Source organism: Nerophis ophidion, linkage group LG01 (assembly GCF_033978795.1).
Source record: "Nerophis ophidion isolate RoL-2023_Sa linkage group LG01, RoL_Noph_v1.0, whole genome shotgun sequence".
Taxonomy (NCBI): Eukaryota; Metazoa; Chordata; class Actinopteri; order Syngnathiformes; family Syngnathidae; genus Nerophis; species Nerophis ophidion.
Window position 1 is genome coordinate 9345919 of NC_084611.1, and position 17334 is coordinate 9363252.

Here is a 17334-nt window from a genome sequence, read left to right on the forward strand (position 1 = left end):
GGGCTTTTATTGTGAAGATAGGAAATGTGCAGTCGGCCTTTCGAGTTTTGACGGAAGGGACGGCGCGAAAGTCTGTTGAAATAAAAAGTGTTTCTCGCCTTCCTCTCTGTCATTTTTTCATAATAATGAACTGGCAGCAGCCAGCGTCATCTCACAAGACCCTCGGGTGCCGTGAATGTCAATCAAGCAAGCTACGGAATTTGCCGCCAATGTTTTTCTTGTAAAGTGTATGGAAGCTGGATGAATTAGATGCCAAAAACCAACCACTTTCATGTGGTATTGTAGAGAAAGGACAACTTTTTTTTCTCCTCCATTTGAAAATGTGGGCGTTATCATCATTACTGTCTGATTCCAATCAATGCAAGTCATCAGAATCAGGTAATACACCAACTTATATTCTTGTCTTCGTGAAAGAAAGACATCTATATGTGTTACACATGCTTGTATTATCATTAAACACATTTAACTTGTTTACAAAAATGTCTCTTTCATAAATAAATAAATATAAATGATATATATATAAATGAGGTAGATCCCCTCGAGTTGGTCAATTGAAAAGTAGCTCGCCTGCAGAAAAAGTGTGGGCACCCCTGCACTAGGACAATAAATCAGAGCCATTGCACAAACATTTGACATAGCCGGTACAACCATTTGGAATATCCCGAAGAAGAAAGAAACCACTGGTGTACAAAGCAACAGTCATACCAAAGACTATAAAAATGGGACCCATTGCCTTCCTTCTTGGCACTCAGCATCAAGGGGTTGGAATTGGGGGTTAAATCACCAAATGATTCCCGAGCGTGGCCACCGCTGCTGCTCACTGCTCCTCTCAGGGGTGAAATGCAGAGGATGATTTCACCACACCTAGTCTGTGACTATCGTTGGGACTCGGACTTAAACTTTAAGCAGAAAATTGGATGGATTTACCCACGGACTGTTAATTGTCTGTTTAGACTGGAGGGAACGCAGGAGTGTCCGGACTACCACACGGCCGGGAGGAACTCCTGTTTCTTCGACAAGAACCATACGTCCATTTGGGTGGACTACTACCTGACCGTGGTGGCCTCCAACGCCCTCAGGAACGCCACGTCGGACGTTCTGAAGATAGACGTGATGGAAATTGGTGAGTTTAGTACCACAACCATTGAGGATTTTATATTCTTCTAGCAGAAGGATAGTTCATAAATGGTATTTACGGGTGTCCGTCGCATTATTTGATTAGCGCCGCTCTAGTAGCTCCTCGGACCTCTTTCAGAAATGTGCGAAAAGGGAAAAAGATGAAGAAAAAAATATATGTTTTGTTTCGATATATTTTCTGTAGGAAGACACAAACATTCGTTTAGGGTTTATAATAAAAATGCATCACTGATGAGAGTATTTGGCAAGCACCGTTTTGTCCTATTAATCTCAGCGATCCTTGAACTCATCGTAGTTTTGTTTACGTGTACAACTTTCTCCGACGCTGCCACAGAAGGATGTGTATTATGCCAATCCTACTTTGTCTCATTTTGTCCACCAAACATTGTATACTGTGCGTGAACGCACAAAAGGTGAGCTTTGTCGATGTCATGGATTTGCCGGAGTGCGTATCAGGCGTATTTGGTCAATCCATGACTAATTGATGCTATTTAGGCTAGCTGTGTCTACATAGTGCCTCGTTTGTAGGTATATTTGAGCTCATTTGAATTTCCTTTTTGTCCTCTGTGTATTTATTTTATATTTGCATGTCTCATGACACATTATCTATATGTAATAATGGCTGCATTTCTGATAGTTCTTTGTGGGCCATGTTGTTCCAGACCACAGCAAACGTTAGAGTTGGCAAAGATTGTGATAAATTCAATCAATCAATCAATCACTGTTTACTTATATAGCCCTAAATCACTAGTGTCTCAAAGGGCTGCACAAACCACCACGACATCCTCGGTAGGCCCACATAAGGGCAAGGAAAACTCACACCCAGTGGGACATTGGTGACAATAATGACCCAGTGGGACGTCGGTGACAATGATGACTATGAGAACCTTAGAGAGGAGGAAAGCAATGGATGTCGAGCGGATCTAACATGATACTGTGAAAGTTCAATCCACAATGGATACAACACAGCAGCGAGAGTCCCGTTCACAGCGGAGCCAGCAGGAAACCATCCCAAGGGTAGCGGACCAGCAGCGCAGAGATGTCCCCAGCCGATACACAGAGGGACATAGAAGAAAAAGAAAAGAAACGGCAGATCAACTGGTCTAAAAAGGGAGTCTATTTAAAGGCTAGAGTAAACAAATGAGTTTTAAGGTGAGACTTAAATGCTTCTACTGAGGTGGCATCGCGAACTGTTACCGGGAGGGCATTCCAGAGTACTGGAGCCCGAACGGAAAATGCTCTATAGCCCGCAGACTTTTTTTGGGCTTTGGGAATCACTAATAAGCCGGAGTCCTTTGAACGCAGATTTCTTGCCGGGACATATGGTACAATACAATCGGCAAGATAAGATGGAGCTAGACCGTGTAGTATTTTATACGTAAGTAGTAAAACCTTAAAGTCACATCTTAAGTGCACAGGAAGCCAGTGCAGGTGAGCCAGTACAGGTGTAATGTGATCAAACTTTCTTGTTCTTGTCAAAAGTCTAGCAGCCGCATTTTGTACCAACTGTAATCTTTTAATGCTAGACATGGGGAGACCCGAAAATAATACGTTACAGTAGTCGAGGCGAGACGTAACAAACGCATGGATAATGATCTCAGCGTCTTTAGTGGACAGAATGGAGCGAATTTTAGCGATGTTACGGAGATGAAAGAAGGCCGTTTTAGTAACGCTTTTAATGTGTGCCTCAAAGGAGAGAGTTGGGTCGAAGATAACACCCAGATTCTTTACCGTGTCGCCTTGTTTAATTGTTTGGTTGTCAAATGTTAGAGTTGTATTATTAAATAGAGTTCGGTGTCTAGCAGGACCGATAATCAGCATTTCCGTTTTTTTGGCGTTGAGTTGCAAAAAGTTAGCGGACATCCATTGTTTAATTTCATTAAGACACGCCTCCAGCTGACTACAATCCGGCGTGTTGGTCAGCTTTAGGGGCATGTAAAGTTGGGTGTCATCAGCATAACAGTGAAAGCTAACACCGTATTTGCGTATGATGTCACCTAGCGGCAGCATGTAGATGCTGAAGAGTGCAGGGCCAAGGACCGAACCCTGGGGAACTCCACACGTTACCTTAACGTAGTCCGAGGTCACATTGTTATGGGAGACACACTGCATCCTATCAGTAAGATAAGAGTTAAACCAAGACAGGGCTAAGTCTGACATACCAATTCGTGTTTTGATACGTTCTAATAAAATATTATGATCGACGGTATCGAAAGCAGCGCTAAGATCGAGGAGCAGCAACATAGATGACGCATCAGAATCCATCGTTAGCAATAGATCATTAGTCATTTTTGCGAGGGCTGTCTCCGTGGAGTGATTTGCTCTGAAACCGGATTGAAAGGTTTCACATAGATTGTTAGACGCTAAGTGTTCATTTAACTGCTCCGCAACAATTTTTTCAAGGATTTTTGAAATAAAGGGAAGGTGAGACACCGGTCGGTAATTTACCATGAGGTCAGGATCGAGGTTAGGTCTTTTAAGAAGAGGATGAATAACCGCTTTTTTGAATGCAACGGGAACAGTGCCCGAGGAGAGTGATAAGTTTATAATATTTAGCACTGATGGACCTAATAATACAAAAAGCTCCTTGATCAGTTTCCCAGGAAGAGGGTCAAGTAAACATGTTGTCTGTTTTATTCCATTTACACGTTGTAACAATTCCTCTAATGTTATTTCCTCAAAACAAGAGAAACTATTTTGGAGGGCAGTATCCGTCGTATATACAATCGTGTCAGTGTTACTATAACCCCGTTGTAGCTGGGACGCATTGTCTTTAATCTCCTTTCTAATGACTTCAATTTTCTTACTAAAGAATTGCATAAAGTCATCAGCTGAGTGGGTTGAGCTACTGGAAGGAGTCCCTTGTTGGGTTAGCGATGCTACCGTACTAAACAAAAATTTAGGATCGTTTTTATTACGGTGGATGAGATTTGAGTAATATTTAGCTTTAGCTAAGGTAAGCATGCGTTTATAAGTTATTAAACCATCACTCCATGCTTGATGGTGCACCTCAAGTTTAGTCGTGCGCCATTTGCGTTCCAGCTTTCTACATAATAATTTCTGAGTTCTAGTTTCTTCTGTAAACCACGGGGTGCGCTTTTTTGGAGCCTTTTTTAACTTTAGCGGTGCTATGTTATCAATGGTTTCGCGCAGGGCGTCGTTAAAGTTGTTAGTGAGGTTATCAATAGAGCCCACATACTTTGGGAATGGTGCCATTACCGAGGGCAGTAGGTCAGCAAGAGTTGTCATTGTGGCTGTATTAATGTTGCGGCTGCTATAGCAGGTATTATTATTATTAGTTTGACGAACATGCGTCTGAACCTCGAATTTTATAAGGTAATGATCGGACAATACTTTAGTATACGGGAGTATCGTAACTTTGGAAACGGTGATGCCCCTGACAAGCACTAGGTCTATCGTATTACCGTTGCGATGCGTGGGTTCATTTATTATTTGTGTGAGACCACAGCTATCAATTACAGTCTGGAGCGCTACGCACGGTGGGTCCGATGGGGTATTCATATGGATATTAAAGTCCCCCATTATGATTATATTATCGGCGTGTGTCACTAGATCAGCAACGAACTCTGAGAATTCATTGATAAAGTCCGAATAGGGCCCTGGGGGGCGGTAGATAACAGCCAGGTGTAGAGGCAGCGGTGTGACAGACCTCATAGTAAGCACCTCAAACGATTTATATTTATTATTTATGTTAGGACTAAGGTTAAAGTTTCAGCAGACGCCAGCGGTGTGATCGGAAACGCGGATGCCGAGCGGGGCTAAAAACAAAGCAGAAGGCTAATCCCCACAGAACACCACTTTCCTCCATCCCGAAGACGGATTTAGATGGAAAATGCGAGACTACTGGTCTGGGTAAGGAGTCAGTTAAATTAGAACAAGTTTTTTCTGCTTTGAGTGTTTCAGAGTTGGACATGTGTTTTACTGAGGTGGCTAACTATGATGCGTGCAGTTTATCAAAGCAACAAACAAACAATCGGAAAATCCCCGTTACTGAGGTGGCTAACCATGATGCGTGCAGTTTATCAAAGCAACAATCAAACAATCGGAAAATTCCTGTCGTATCAATTCCTAGATATGGTCGTAACTATACTAAATGCACTGGGCATAATAAACACAACATTATTAATATTGCTACTACGGATAATTTGATCAAAAACTCCCTAAAACAGCCCACTACCTATAATATAGGTTTTTTAAACATAAGATCATTGTCTCCTAAAACGTTGTTAGTTAATGATATCATCAGAGACAACAATCTTAACGTCATCGGTCTCAGTGAAACCTGGCTTAAACCAAACGACTTTTTTGCGCTAAATGAGGCATGTCCTCCTAACTTTACACATGCGCATATGGCCCGTCCGCTTAAAAGGGGTGGGGGGGTTGCACTAATATACAACGAAAACTAGTGCATCATTGTGCCTCGTTTGTAGGTATATTTTAGCTCATTTGAATTTCCTTTTTGTCCTCTGTGTATTTATTTTATATTTGCATGTCTAATGACACATTATCTATATGTAATAATGGCTGCATTTCTGATAGTTCTTTGTGGGCCATGTTGTTCCAGACCACAGCAAACATTAGAGTTGGCAAAGATTGTGATAAATCCAATAGAACAGAGGTCTCAGACACGCAGTCCCGTTATTTTGCGGCTCCCACCTTAATATGAAAGTTTAATGTTAGTTCGGTTCAAGAGTTTTATATGAATGGCGCTTGACAGCGTTGTGTTATTTGGCTCCAAAATGGCTCTTTCAACGTTCTGGGTTGCCTACCCCTGCATTAGTGGAAAAGCGGCAAATGAGTAAAAGCGTCAGACTAATCAATGCTAACATGCTATTTAGGCTAGCTGTGTCTACATTAGCATCATTGTGCCTCGTTTGTAGGTATATTTCAGCTCATTTGAATTTCCTTTTTGTCCTCTGTGTATTTATTTTATATTTGCATGTCTAATGACACATTATATGTAATAATGGCTGCATTTCTGATAGTTCTTTGTGGGCCATGTTGTCCCAGACCACAGCAAACGTTAGAGTTGGCAAAGATTGTGATAAATCCAATAGAACAGAGGTCTCAGACACGCGGTCCCGTTATTTTGCGGCTCCCACCTTAATATGAAAGTTTAATGTTAGTTCGGCTCGAGAGTTTTATATGAATGGCGCTTGACAGCGTTGTGTTATTTGGCTCCAAAATGGCTCTTTCAACGTTCTGGGTTGCCTACCCCTGCATTAGTGGAAAAGCGGCAAATGAGTAAAAGTGTCAGACTAATCAATGCTAACATGCTATTTAGGCTAGCTGTGTCTACATAGTGCATCATTGTGCCTCGTTTGTAGGTATATTCGAGCTCATTTGAATTTCCTTTTTGTCCTCTGTGTATGTATTTTATATTTGCATGTATAATGACACATTATCTATATGTAATAATGGCTGCATTTCGGATAGTTCTTTGTGGGCCATGTTGTTCCAGACCACAGCAAACGTTAGAGTTGGCAAATATTGTGATAAATCCAATAGAACAGAGGTCTCAGGCACGCGGCCCCGTTATTTTGCGGCCCACACCTTAATATGAAAGTTTAATGTTAGTTCGGCTCGAGAGTTTTATATGAATGGCGCTTGACAGTGTTGTGTTTTGGGTTGCCTACCCCTGCATTAGTGGAAAAGCAGCAATTGAGTAAAAGCGTCAGACGTTGCCATGGAGACGAGGATTTTCTCACGTGCCTGGCTGCAGTCACACCGCGACACCTGTCCGTCAGTAATAACAGTCCCCGATAACCTAGAACAATTCAAACAGTTATTTGTTTTTTTATTGTTTAATTTGCATTGCCTCACACGATGAAAAGTACATATATTCCGATATGATGCCGGAAAACACTCCGGGAGCCGTCACTTTTTTCCGCTCGCTATCCCGGTACTTTGTATTATCCGCCGACCGCCTTGTTGCTGTAGGGAGGAAAAGCAGAACGACATTGCGGGAATAACATTATTCTCTGTGCGTCAGCTAAATACGAATACATTCCACAAGCCCAAACACGTCTTTTTCAAAGCCTGCAGTGAAGAGAAAAGTTAGTGATGAGGAAAGACAATTCCAGGAAGTGGGAAATGCAATATTTCTTTGTTGAGCACATCGGCACCACGACAAGTCTTATTTGCACAGAGAAAGTTGGGATCCAGGAATTCACATTGTAGGAATTTCAAAGAATTTATTTGTCAATTATGGTGGAAAAAAGGTATTTGGTCACTTCAAACAAGGAAGATACCTGGCTCTCACAGACCTGTAACTTCTTCTTTAAGAAGCTCTTCTGTCCTCCACTCGTTACCTGTATTAATGGCACCTGTTTGAACTCGTTATCTGTATAAAAGACACCTGTTCACAGCCTCAAACAGTCAGACTCCAAACTCCACTATGGCCAAGACCAAAGAGCTGTCGAAGGACACCAGGAAAAGAATTGTAGACCTGCACCAGACTGGAAGAGTGAATCTACAATAGGCAAGCAGTTTGGTGCGAAAAAAACAACTGTGGGAGCAATTATCAGAAAATGGAAGACATACAAGACCACTGATAATCTTCCTCGATCTGGGGCTCCACGCAAGATATCATCCCATGGGGTCAAAATGATCATGAGAACGGTGAGTAAAAATCACAGAACCACACGGGGGGACCTGGTGAATGACCTGCAGAGAGCTGGGACCAAAGTAACAAGAGGTTACCATCAGTAACACAAATCCTGCAGTGCCAGACGTGTCCCCCTGCTTAAACTAGTGCATGTCCAGGCCCGTCTGAAGTTTGCCAGAGAGCACATGGATGATACAGCAGGGGATTGGGAGAATGTCATGTGGTCAGATGAAAACAAAATAGGACTTGTTGGTATAAACTCAACTCGTCGTGTTTGGAGGAAGAAGAATACTGAGTTGCATCCCAAGAACACCACACCTACTGTGATGCATGGGGGCGGAAACATCATGCTTTGGGGCTGTTTTTCTGCTAAGGGGACAGGACGATTGATCCGTGTTAAGGAAAGAATGAGTGGGGCCATGTATCGTGAGATTTTGAGCCAAAACCTCCTTCCATCAGTGAGAGCTTTAAATGTTTGACCTAATACTTATTTTCCACACTAATTTACAAATACATTTGTTAAAATTCCTACAATGTGAATTCCTGGATTTTCTTTTCACATTCTGTCTCTCACAGTTGAAGTGTACCTATGATGAACATTACAGACCTCTGTCATCATTTTAAGTGGGAGAACTTGCACAATCGGTGGCTGACTAAATACTTTTTTGCCCCACTGTATAGGTAATTAAACACTTAAATCATGTTTTGTCTTCTTAATAACACTTATATAAGACTTTTAAAATAATTTTGATAGTAGGCTTTTATATCTAATGAGCTATTTACGTCATGTGTTGCCATCATAACACTTACATAAGGCTTTTATGCGTTTGCGGCTCCAGACGGGTTTTTTGGGGGGTATTTTTGGTCCAATTTGGCTCTTTCAACATTTCGGGTTGCCGACCCCTGGTATAGAGAGTGATCTGATGGTGCCAGATCTCAGTCAGCCGATGGTTCGCATGGTTCTAACAGCCACGGATCTGGGTAGCCAATGGAAAAATACAGAAAGGCGCCAAGTCTCGCAGAATGAGGCGGAACTGGTTTGTTGAGGGCGTGAAACCCGCGCTGGCTCTCGGGTCACATTTCAACTCTCCTGTTTGCGCCGAGTTTTGTATGCGGATGTTCTTCTCCCTCGTCAAAGCAGACGTAACTTGGACGAGCCAAACAAAGTTCATATTTGTTGACGGGTGTTACGGGTGACAGGTGGAAGTAGAAGGATGAAAAGTGCTCAAAATCAGTGTATGAGTTAGTTTTAGTCACAGTCTTGAGAAAAATGTATTAGTCATCTAAATTTATTTATTTTCAGTCTAGTTATAGTCGACTGAAATATAGGTTATAATTACAGATGTCCGAAAATATCGGACTGCCGATAATATCGGCCGATAAATGCTTTAAAATGTAATATCGGAAATTATCGGTATCGGTTTCAAAAAGTAAAATTCATGACTTTTTAAAACGCCGCTGTACAGAGTGGTACACGGACGTAGGGAGAAGTAAAGAACGCCAATAAAACTTAAAGGCACTGCCTTTGGTGCAAGCTCAATCAGATAATATATGCGGCTTTTATACACACCTAAGCGAATGCAAGGCATACTTGGTCAACAGCCATGCAGGTCACGCTGAGGGTGGCCGTATAAACAACTTAACACTGCTACACTGTGAACCCACACCAAACAAGAATGACAAACACATTTCGGGGAAACATCCGCACCGTAACACAACATAAACACAACAGAACAAATAATAATAATAATAATGGATTAGATTTATATCGCGCTTTTCTATTGTTAGATACTCAAAGCGCTCACAGAGAAGTGGGAACCCATCATTCATTCACACCTGGTGGTGGTAAGCTACATCAGTGAATGGGGCAGACTGACGGAAGCGTGGCTGCCAGTATGCGAACTACGGCCCCTCCGACCACCACCAATCATTCATTCATCATTCATTCACCGGGGACAAAGGGTGAAGTGTCCTGCCCAAGGACACAACGGCAGCGATTTGGATGTCAATAGGTGGGAAGCGAACCTGCAACCCTCAGGTTTCTGGCACGGCCGCTCTACCCACTACGCCATACCGGCCCAAATACCCAGAAACCCTTGCAACACTAACTCTTCCGAGACTACCATATACACACTGTGAACCCACACCAAACAAGAATGACAAACACATTTCGGGGAAACATCCGCACCGTAACACAACATAAACACAACAGAACAAATAATAATAATAATAATAATGGATTAGATTTATATCGGGTTTTTCTATTGTTAGATACTCAAAGCGCTCACAGAGAAGTGGGAACCCATCATTCATTCACACCTGGTGGTGGTAAGCTACATCAGTGAATGGGGCAGACTGACGGAAGCGTGGCTGCCAGTTTGCGAACTACGGCCCCTCCGACCACCACCAAACATTCATTCATCATTCATTCACCGGGGACAAAGGTTGAAGTGTCCTGCCCAAGGACACAACGGCAGCGATTTGGATGTCAATAGGTGGGAAGCGGACCTGCAACCCTCAGGTTTCTGGCACGGCCGCTCTACCTACTACGCCATGCCGGCCCAAATACCCAGAAACCCTTGCAACACTAACTCTTCCGAGACTACCATATACACCCCACAACCCCACCCACTTCAACCTCCAAGCGGGGGCGTATATTGCGGCAGGCTTAGTGCTGCAAGGGTTTCAGGGTATTTCTTCTGTTGTGTTTAAGTTGTGTTACGGTGCGGATGTTCTTCCGAAATGAGTTTGTCATTCTTGTTTGGTGTGGGTTCACAGTGTGGCGCATATTTGTAACAGTGTTAAAGTTGTTTATACGGCAACCCTCAGTGTGACCTGTATGGCTGTTGGCCAAGTATGCCTTGCATTCACATGTGTGTGAAAAGCCATAGATATTATGTGATTGGGCCGGCACGCAAAGGCAGTGCCTTTAAGGTTTATTTGCGCTCTGTACTTCTCCCTATGTCCGTGTACCACTCCGTACAGTGGCGTTTTAAAAAGTCATACATTTTACTTTTTGAAACAGATACCGATCATTCCCGATGTTACATTTTAAAGTATTTATCGGCCGATAATGTCGGACATCACTGGGGAAAAAAACAATCCACAGGGTTTCTCTTTCTGTTTGGAATCCAACTGTATTGGAGAACTTGTCCGACCCCCCTTAAAGACAAAATTTAATGTGATTGGAGTTAGTCTCTGTCAACATTTTCATCCCGTTTTTATTCGTTGACTAACATGTACGTAAGTTTCATCATTGTTTTAGTCAAACAATGATCCTGAATCCCGATCCATGAATCCTGCATGTGTTTTTAATCGTTACCGTCCCATTTTAGTCCCGGGAAAATAGGTCTGGGACCATAACCAAGACGAAGGTTTTAGACAACAATTTTAACACTGCTCCAATCCACCCAAACTTAGAAATGAAAGTCTTCGGGTCAGTCACTTTACCCTTAAAAGGTTGATTGGGGTAAGTGAATATTTGGCAAAATGCAGGAACAAAAGGGCGGCAAAAACTCCAAAATGTGGATTTTCACACTTCAATAGTTTTACATACAATAATCCATGATGCTAGTGTCAGGCTCAAACACTGATGACATCTATTAAACAAGACAAGAAGCAAGGAATTAAACAGAGACAGAATTACATTTGGCTCAATGAGGAGAAATGTGTACATCTGTAGATGGATAGATAGATAGATAGTACTTTATTTATTCCGTCAGGAGAGTTCCTTCAGGAAAATTAAAATTTTCAGCACAATCCCATTCAAGATCAGACAAACATTACAGGGAGACAGAACGGGATCACTGACGGGTCTGCCGGCTTCCAGCGCCCCTTACAAAAAAGATGAGATACAGGTAAACAGGGGGGAGGGGGGGGGAAATAGAAGATTAAAATAAACTTTAAAAATCGGTCTTAGCCTGGGCCTGGAGAGGGGGTGCAGACTGAGGCCAAGGGGGGAAAAAACAACTCATAGCCATAGTACACATCCTTCTTACATGTGTGTAAGAGGGAAACATCAAACATCAAAGAAGACAGAGGACATTAAAGACATTTACCCTTGAACAGTGTCATTACGCTCTGCCGAAAGATTGTACGCCTCCTCTTTTATATGGACGTTCCCTGATTACATGGCAACAGCTGTTTATAAGGGGAAAGGGGGTCATAAACAGCCGTCGCCTTTGGTTGCAGAACACTCAAAAGAAAAGGTTGGTTCAAAGAAAAGGTTGTAAAAGAGAGATGCCTGGAACTTGGGGAGATCCTGCTTTCCCTCCACTTTGTAGTTCTCGGGTCAAGACGATCTCTTTCTGTTGATTACAATACATGAAAGATACCTTCATGTTGCTTCCCATCCTACACAGTGGAGTTTTACAAAAGCCTTTTGTCTGCTCGCGGGGAACTCATTGAAACACAAAGTTTTGTGGTAACTTAGATACAATTATTTTCACATCAAGTCTATGCTTCGGGTCTACAGTAAAAGCCGTAAGGTCAAAACTATTTGTTTCAGGACGCCGTTCAGTATCGGGTTGTTTTGGATCGCTAAACATTTTGACTTGAGAAGAGTCTTCTTCTGGACCTTGGTGCTCAAATTCTTGTACATGGAGCTTAAGATGTTCTACTGTACATGCCTTGTACCACCGAAGTAAGGATTAAGGACTGTACTTTGACCAAGTGCGTGTGTGTGTGTGTGTGTTTCACAGTCAAGCCCGACTCGCCTGAGAATGTGGCACTGGAGGTGGAAAACCGTGCGGAAAGTCTTAGTCTACACGTGAGCTGGGAGCATCCGCGGAATGTTGACACCAAATCTGGCTGGGTCACACTGGAATATCAGCTACGAGCTAGACAACAACGAGGCAACTGGAAGGTGTGTTTAATGTAGTAACCCAACAAAAGTGAGTACAACACTTCGGAAAGCATTTTCTTACCTCTACCAGGAGGTCATGTAATTGTTGCCGTTAAAATTTGTCAGTGAGATCGTTGCCAAAATAACTCAAAAAGTTATGGGCGGATATTCATGAAAATATCAGGAAACAACATATTAGAGTTTGGGCCTGAACTGGATCATTTCTACCACGTTACACTTCTGGGTGTAAAGAGAAAAATATAGTAAAGACAGACAAGGGCGTTCACTCAGTTTCCTTTATTTTGCTAGTTAATTAAGATTTATAGGTGGATTTTCCTCTACTTTTATGGAATTGTTAGAAATGGGTGAGGTGATTACAATTTGGGGCTAATTTAAATCCTTTCTAATGCAGAACTGTCAGATTCAAACACTGATGACATCTATTAAACAAGACAAGAAGCAAGGAATTAAACAGAGACCGAATTAAATTTGGCTCAATGAGGAGAAACACATACATCTGTACCCTTGTAGAGTCATTGTGCTCCTGATGAAAGATTGTACGCCTCTTTTATTTGGACTTTCCCTGATTACATGGCAACAGCTGTTTCTAAAGGACGGTGGGTCACAAACAGCCATCACATTTGATTACAAACTTCACCACTTTGTAGTTCTCGGGTCAAGACAAAATATTTCTGTGGGTTACAATACATTAAAGAAACAGAACACCTTCATGTTGCTTCCCATCCTACACTGTGGAGGCTTACAAGCCTTCTCGGTAGGATCAAAGACAGCTTTTTTGTCTTCTCGACGGGAACTCATGGCAACACTAAGTTTTGTAATAACTTAGATACCATTATTAACTTTACGTTTATCTTTCGAGCAATAACTTCTGTGTTAGTGTATACTAGTGGCCCCGCCTCCACTAACAGAAATAAAGAAACTGGACGACTGACAAGAGGCGTCACTCTTGTTTTTCTTATTGTGCTGGGATCAAGAAAAAGTGATTCCATTTTGGTGCATACAGATCACTGTCAGGGCTTTTTTAGTAGAAAAGACGTGGTGGAAGTCTGCGCCCTCTAAGGGCTTTTCTAGTTAAATCGTGTTAAAAGACAATATTACAGAAATCAAACTTGGAGTTGATTGAGAGCAGCGTTTAACCCTAGGTTCATGTGGGCTGCAGCGATACTCAGTTGTAATACACTTTTCCACCACTTGTGGCAGTAAAGACGACATCAAACACACAGAAGAACTCAGGAGTTAAAGACATAAGTTTCTTAAGCGCAAAAAATATGACTTAAGTGGTAAGTTGCACTTAAATTCTATTGAGTTTATTTAAGAAACAAATATTTATAAATTAATCTAGATAATTTTTTAGCAATGTAACCGTATGTAAAAAAAAAATGGGTTCCTTATTTTGCAGTACATTTTATTAATATTTACTTTTGTAATTATCCTGACCTAAGCCTTGATAATCCTTGTAATGAACACATGGTTTCAAATCATTCGACAATGTTAATTCGGGTAAATTTGAAGTAAATTAGATATAATTAGGGCAACACGATGTTGTCTGTCTATCCGTGTTGGCCCTGCGATGAGGTGGCGACTTGTCCAGGGTGTACTCTGCCTTCCGCCCGATTGTAGCTGAGATAGGCGACCCCAAAAGGGAATAAGCGGTAGAAAATGGATGGATGGATAGGGCAGCACGCTGGAACAGGGGTTAGTGCATTTGCCTCACAATACAAAGGTCCTGACTAGTCCTGGGTTCAATCAGGATCTTTCTGTGTGGAGTTTGCATGTTCTCCCCGCGACTGCGTGGGTTCCCTCTGGGTACTCCGGCTTCTTCCCACCTCCGGAAAAAATGCACCTGGGGACAGGTTGATTGGCAACACTAAATTCACCCTAGTGTGTGAATGTGACTATCTGTGTTGGACCCTTGTGATGAGGTGGCGACTTGTCCAGGGTGTACACCGCCATCCGCCCGAATGCAGCTGATATAGGCTCCAGCGACCCCCAAAGGAACAAGCGGTAGAAAATGGATGGGTGGATGGATATAATTATTGAATACAATTCAAATCCAGAGTATGATTACTAATTCAGTGTTAATAGTTGAGTGGGCACCGTGGTCAAAAAGGTTAAGGAACCCGCTTTGGAGTAGTAATTGTACAGCAGTATAGATTTGCTATTCACTGAAAATGAGTTAACAGAGACATTGTATGAATAGCTACAGACAGGACTAAGCAGTAAAGTAATTGTCTTGCCCACAGCCAAGCCACATCTGGGGCTGCATGACTGCAACTGGCTTTGAAGTCGGTGCGATTCAGTGTGAATTCCGACATGTACTGTGACATTTGTGAAGTGGACCATGATCCCCTTCTTTCCCTGAAGTTTCCGAACATAAGGCGCCTACACACACCTCCAAGATGGCAAGTGCCGAGGAAGACCTAAACCCAATTGTGCACCTGTGGGACACCTTTAACGCAAGGTGTCCACCATTGATGTCATCCTGGAGGATTGGACTGTGACTGTGTGTTGACTGATTTTCAGTGAATAGTATCCCAGATGAATTTTTATGGTATATTCACTTAAAGGGGAACATTAGCACAATTTCAAAAGGGTTAAAAACAATAAAAATCAGTTCCCAGTGGCTTGTTGTATTTTTTAAAGTTTTTTTTTTAATTTTACCGGTCTCGGAATATCCCAAAAAAAAGCTTTAAAATTCTTGATTATCCCTATTTGCGACGCGACTGTCCATTTCCCTGTGACGTCATATACAAACAACATGGCGGTTACCAAAGCAAGATATTGCGACATTAGCTCGGATTCAGACTCGGATTTCAGCGGCTTAAGCGATTCAACAGATTACGCATGTATTGAAACAGATGGTCGGAGTATGGAGGCAGATAGCGAAAACGTAATTGAAGCTACTGTGCGAATAGCTATTGACGCTATTCGGCCATAGCGTGGGTGTACCTAATGAACTGGCCCATAGCATGGCTGCCTTATTAGCATCGCCGGTAAAATGTGCGGACCGAACGATCAAGACTTTTGCATCTTGTGACACTAGAGCAACTTAAATCCGTCGATTGGTAAGTGTTTGTTTCGCATTAAATGTGGGTATCTAGTTTCAAATGTACATACAGCTAGCTTAAATAGCATGTTAGCATCAATCAGCCTAACATGTTAGCATCGATTAGCTGGCAGTCTGATTAGCACATAAGTCAACAACACCAACAAAACTCACCTTTGTGATTTTGTTGACTTAATCGTTGCAAATGCATCTGCAGGTTATCCATACATCTCTGTGCCATGTCTGTCTTAGCATCGTCGGTCAAATGTGAAGACACTCTGGCACATTCAATGGGGGTCTGGCGGCAGATTTCTTGCCAGTGGTGCAACTTGAATCCCTCCCTGTTAGTGTTGTTACACCCTCCGACAACACACTGATGAGGCATGATGTCTCCAAGGTTCCAAAAATTTCTTGCCAGTGGTGCAACTTGAATCCCTCCCTGTTAGTGTTGTTACACCCTCCGACAACACACTGATGAGGCATGATGTCTCCAAGGTTCCAAAAATTTCTTGCCAGTGGTGCAACTTGAATCCCTCCCTGTTAGTGTTGTTACACCCTCCGACAACACACTGATGAGGCATGATGTCTCCAAGGTTCCAAAAATTTCTTGCCAGTGGTGCAACTTGAATCCCTCCCTGTTAGTGTTGTTACACCCTCCGACAACACACCGACGAGGCATCATGTCTCCAAGGTTCCAAAAAATTTCTTGCCAGTGGTGCAACTTGAATCCCTCCCTGTTAGTGTTGTTACACCCTCCGACAACACACCGTCGAGGCATGATGTCTCCAAGGTTCCAAAAAATAGTCGAAAAAACGGAAAATAACAGAGCTGAGACCCGGTGTTTGTAATGTGAAAATGAAAATGGCGGCTGTATTACCTCGGTGACGTCACGTTCTGACGTCATCGCTAAAAGACCGACAAACAGAAAGGCGTTTAATTTGCCAAAATTCACCCATTTAGAATTAGGAAATCGGTTAAAAAAATAAATGGTCTTTTTTTCTGCAACATCAAGGTATATATTGACGCTTGCATAGGTTTGGTGATAATGTTCCCCTTTAAGAAGTTTTATAATTCTTTCTCTTTAATCCCAACCTTGCTCGATTTAGGAGTACATGGCTGGCACACAAACCCGATTCACGCTCTACAGCGTCCATCCCGGCACGGTGTTTCTGGTCCAGGTGCGCTGTCGGCTGGATCACGGCTCCTGGAGCAAGTGGTGTGAGACCTCCTACGTAAAGATCCCCAACAGTGAGAAACCAGCTTTCCTCCGACAAGGATGGAATGAACACTAATAATTATCAAGGAATCCTTGCATTTTCCCCTAGATATCTATAACGAAAAACCCTTGTGGAGCCTAATTTTGGCTCTCTCTGCCTTTCCATTTCTTGCAACCCTGTGCATCGTAGTCACCAAGAGGAAAAGGTGCGTATGTTTTGAAGAACAAAGTTCAATCAATTCGAGATAACACTAACAGTTGACATGACGACTCATGCTGTTCCTCAGCGTGAAGCAGTGTTTGCTCCCGCCTGTTCCTGGTCCAAAGATACAAGGGGTTGACGTCACACTTTTCAAGGTTGAATATTTCCAGCACTACAACCCAAGAAATAGAGAACAGGGACGTCATAATGTGGCTTAATTAACACACAAATGTCCTTCCAG

General features: G+C 42.5%; 2 protein-coding genes across 4 annotated transcripts in view; one reads left to right on the plus strand and one right to left on the minus strand.

Annotated features, from left to right (window-relative positions):
• The window catches only part of prlrb (prolactin receptor b), a 40504-nt gene that overhangs the window by 16766 nt on the left and 6404 nt on the right, over window positions 1-17334 (plus strand). For both annotated transcript variants that reach the window (XM_061895774.1, XM_061895765.1), the window contains exons 4-8: window positions 954-1123; window positions 12466-12629; window positions 16782-16923; window positions 17001-17097; window positions 17179-17248. In XM_061895774.1, coding sequence (XP_061751758.1) covers window positions 954-1123; window positions 12466-12629; window positions 16782-16923; window positions 17001-17097; window positions 17179-17248 — 643 coding nt within the window. The remainder of the gene's footprint in view (window positions 1-953; window positions 1124-12465; window positions 12630-16781; window positions 16924-17000; window positions 17098-17178; window positions 17249-17334) is intronic.
• Window positions 5810-17334, minus strand: part of LOC133549863 (selenocysteine insertion sequence-binding protein 2-like) — a 66078-nt gene continuing 54553 nt past the window's right edge. Inside the window, exon 19 of one of the 2 annotated variants that reach the window (XM_061895736.1) lies at window positions 5810-6925. The gene's annotated coding sequence lies outside the window, so the exon portion shown is untranslated. Of the gene's footprint in view, window positions 6926-7073; window positions 7093-17334 lie in introns of those variants that run through there. The other variant, XM_061895745.1, reaches the window with a different exon arrangement.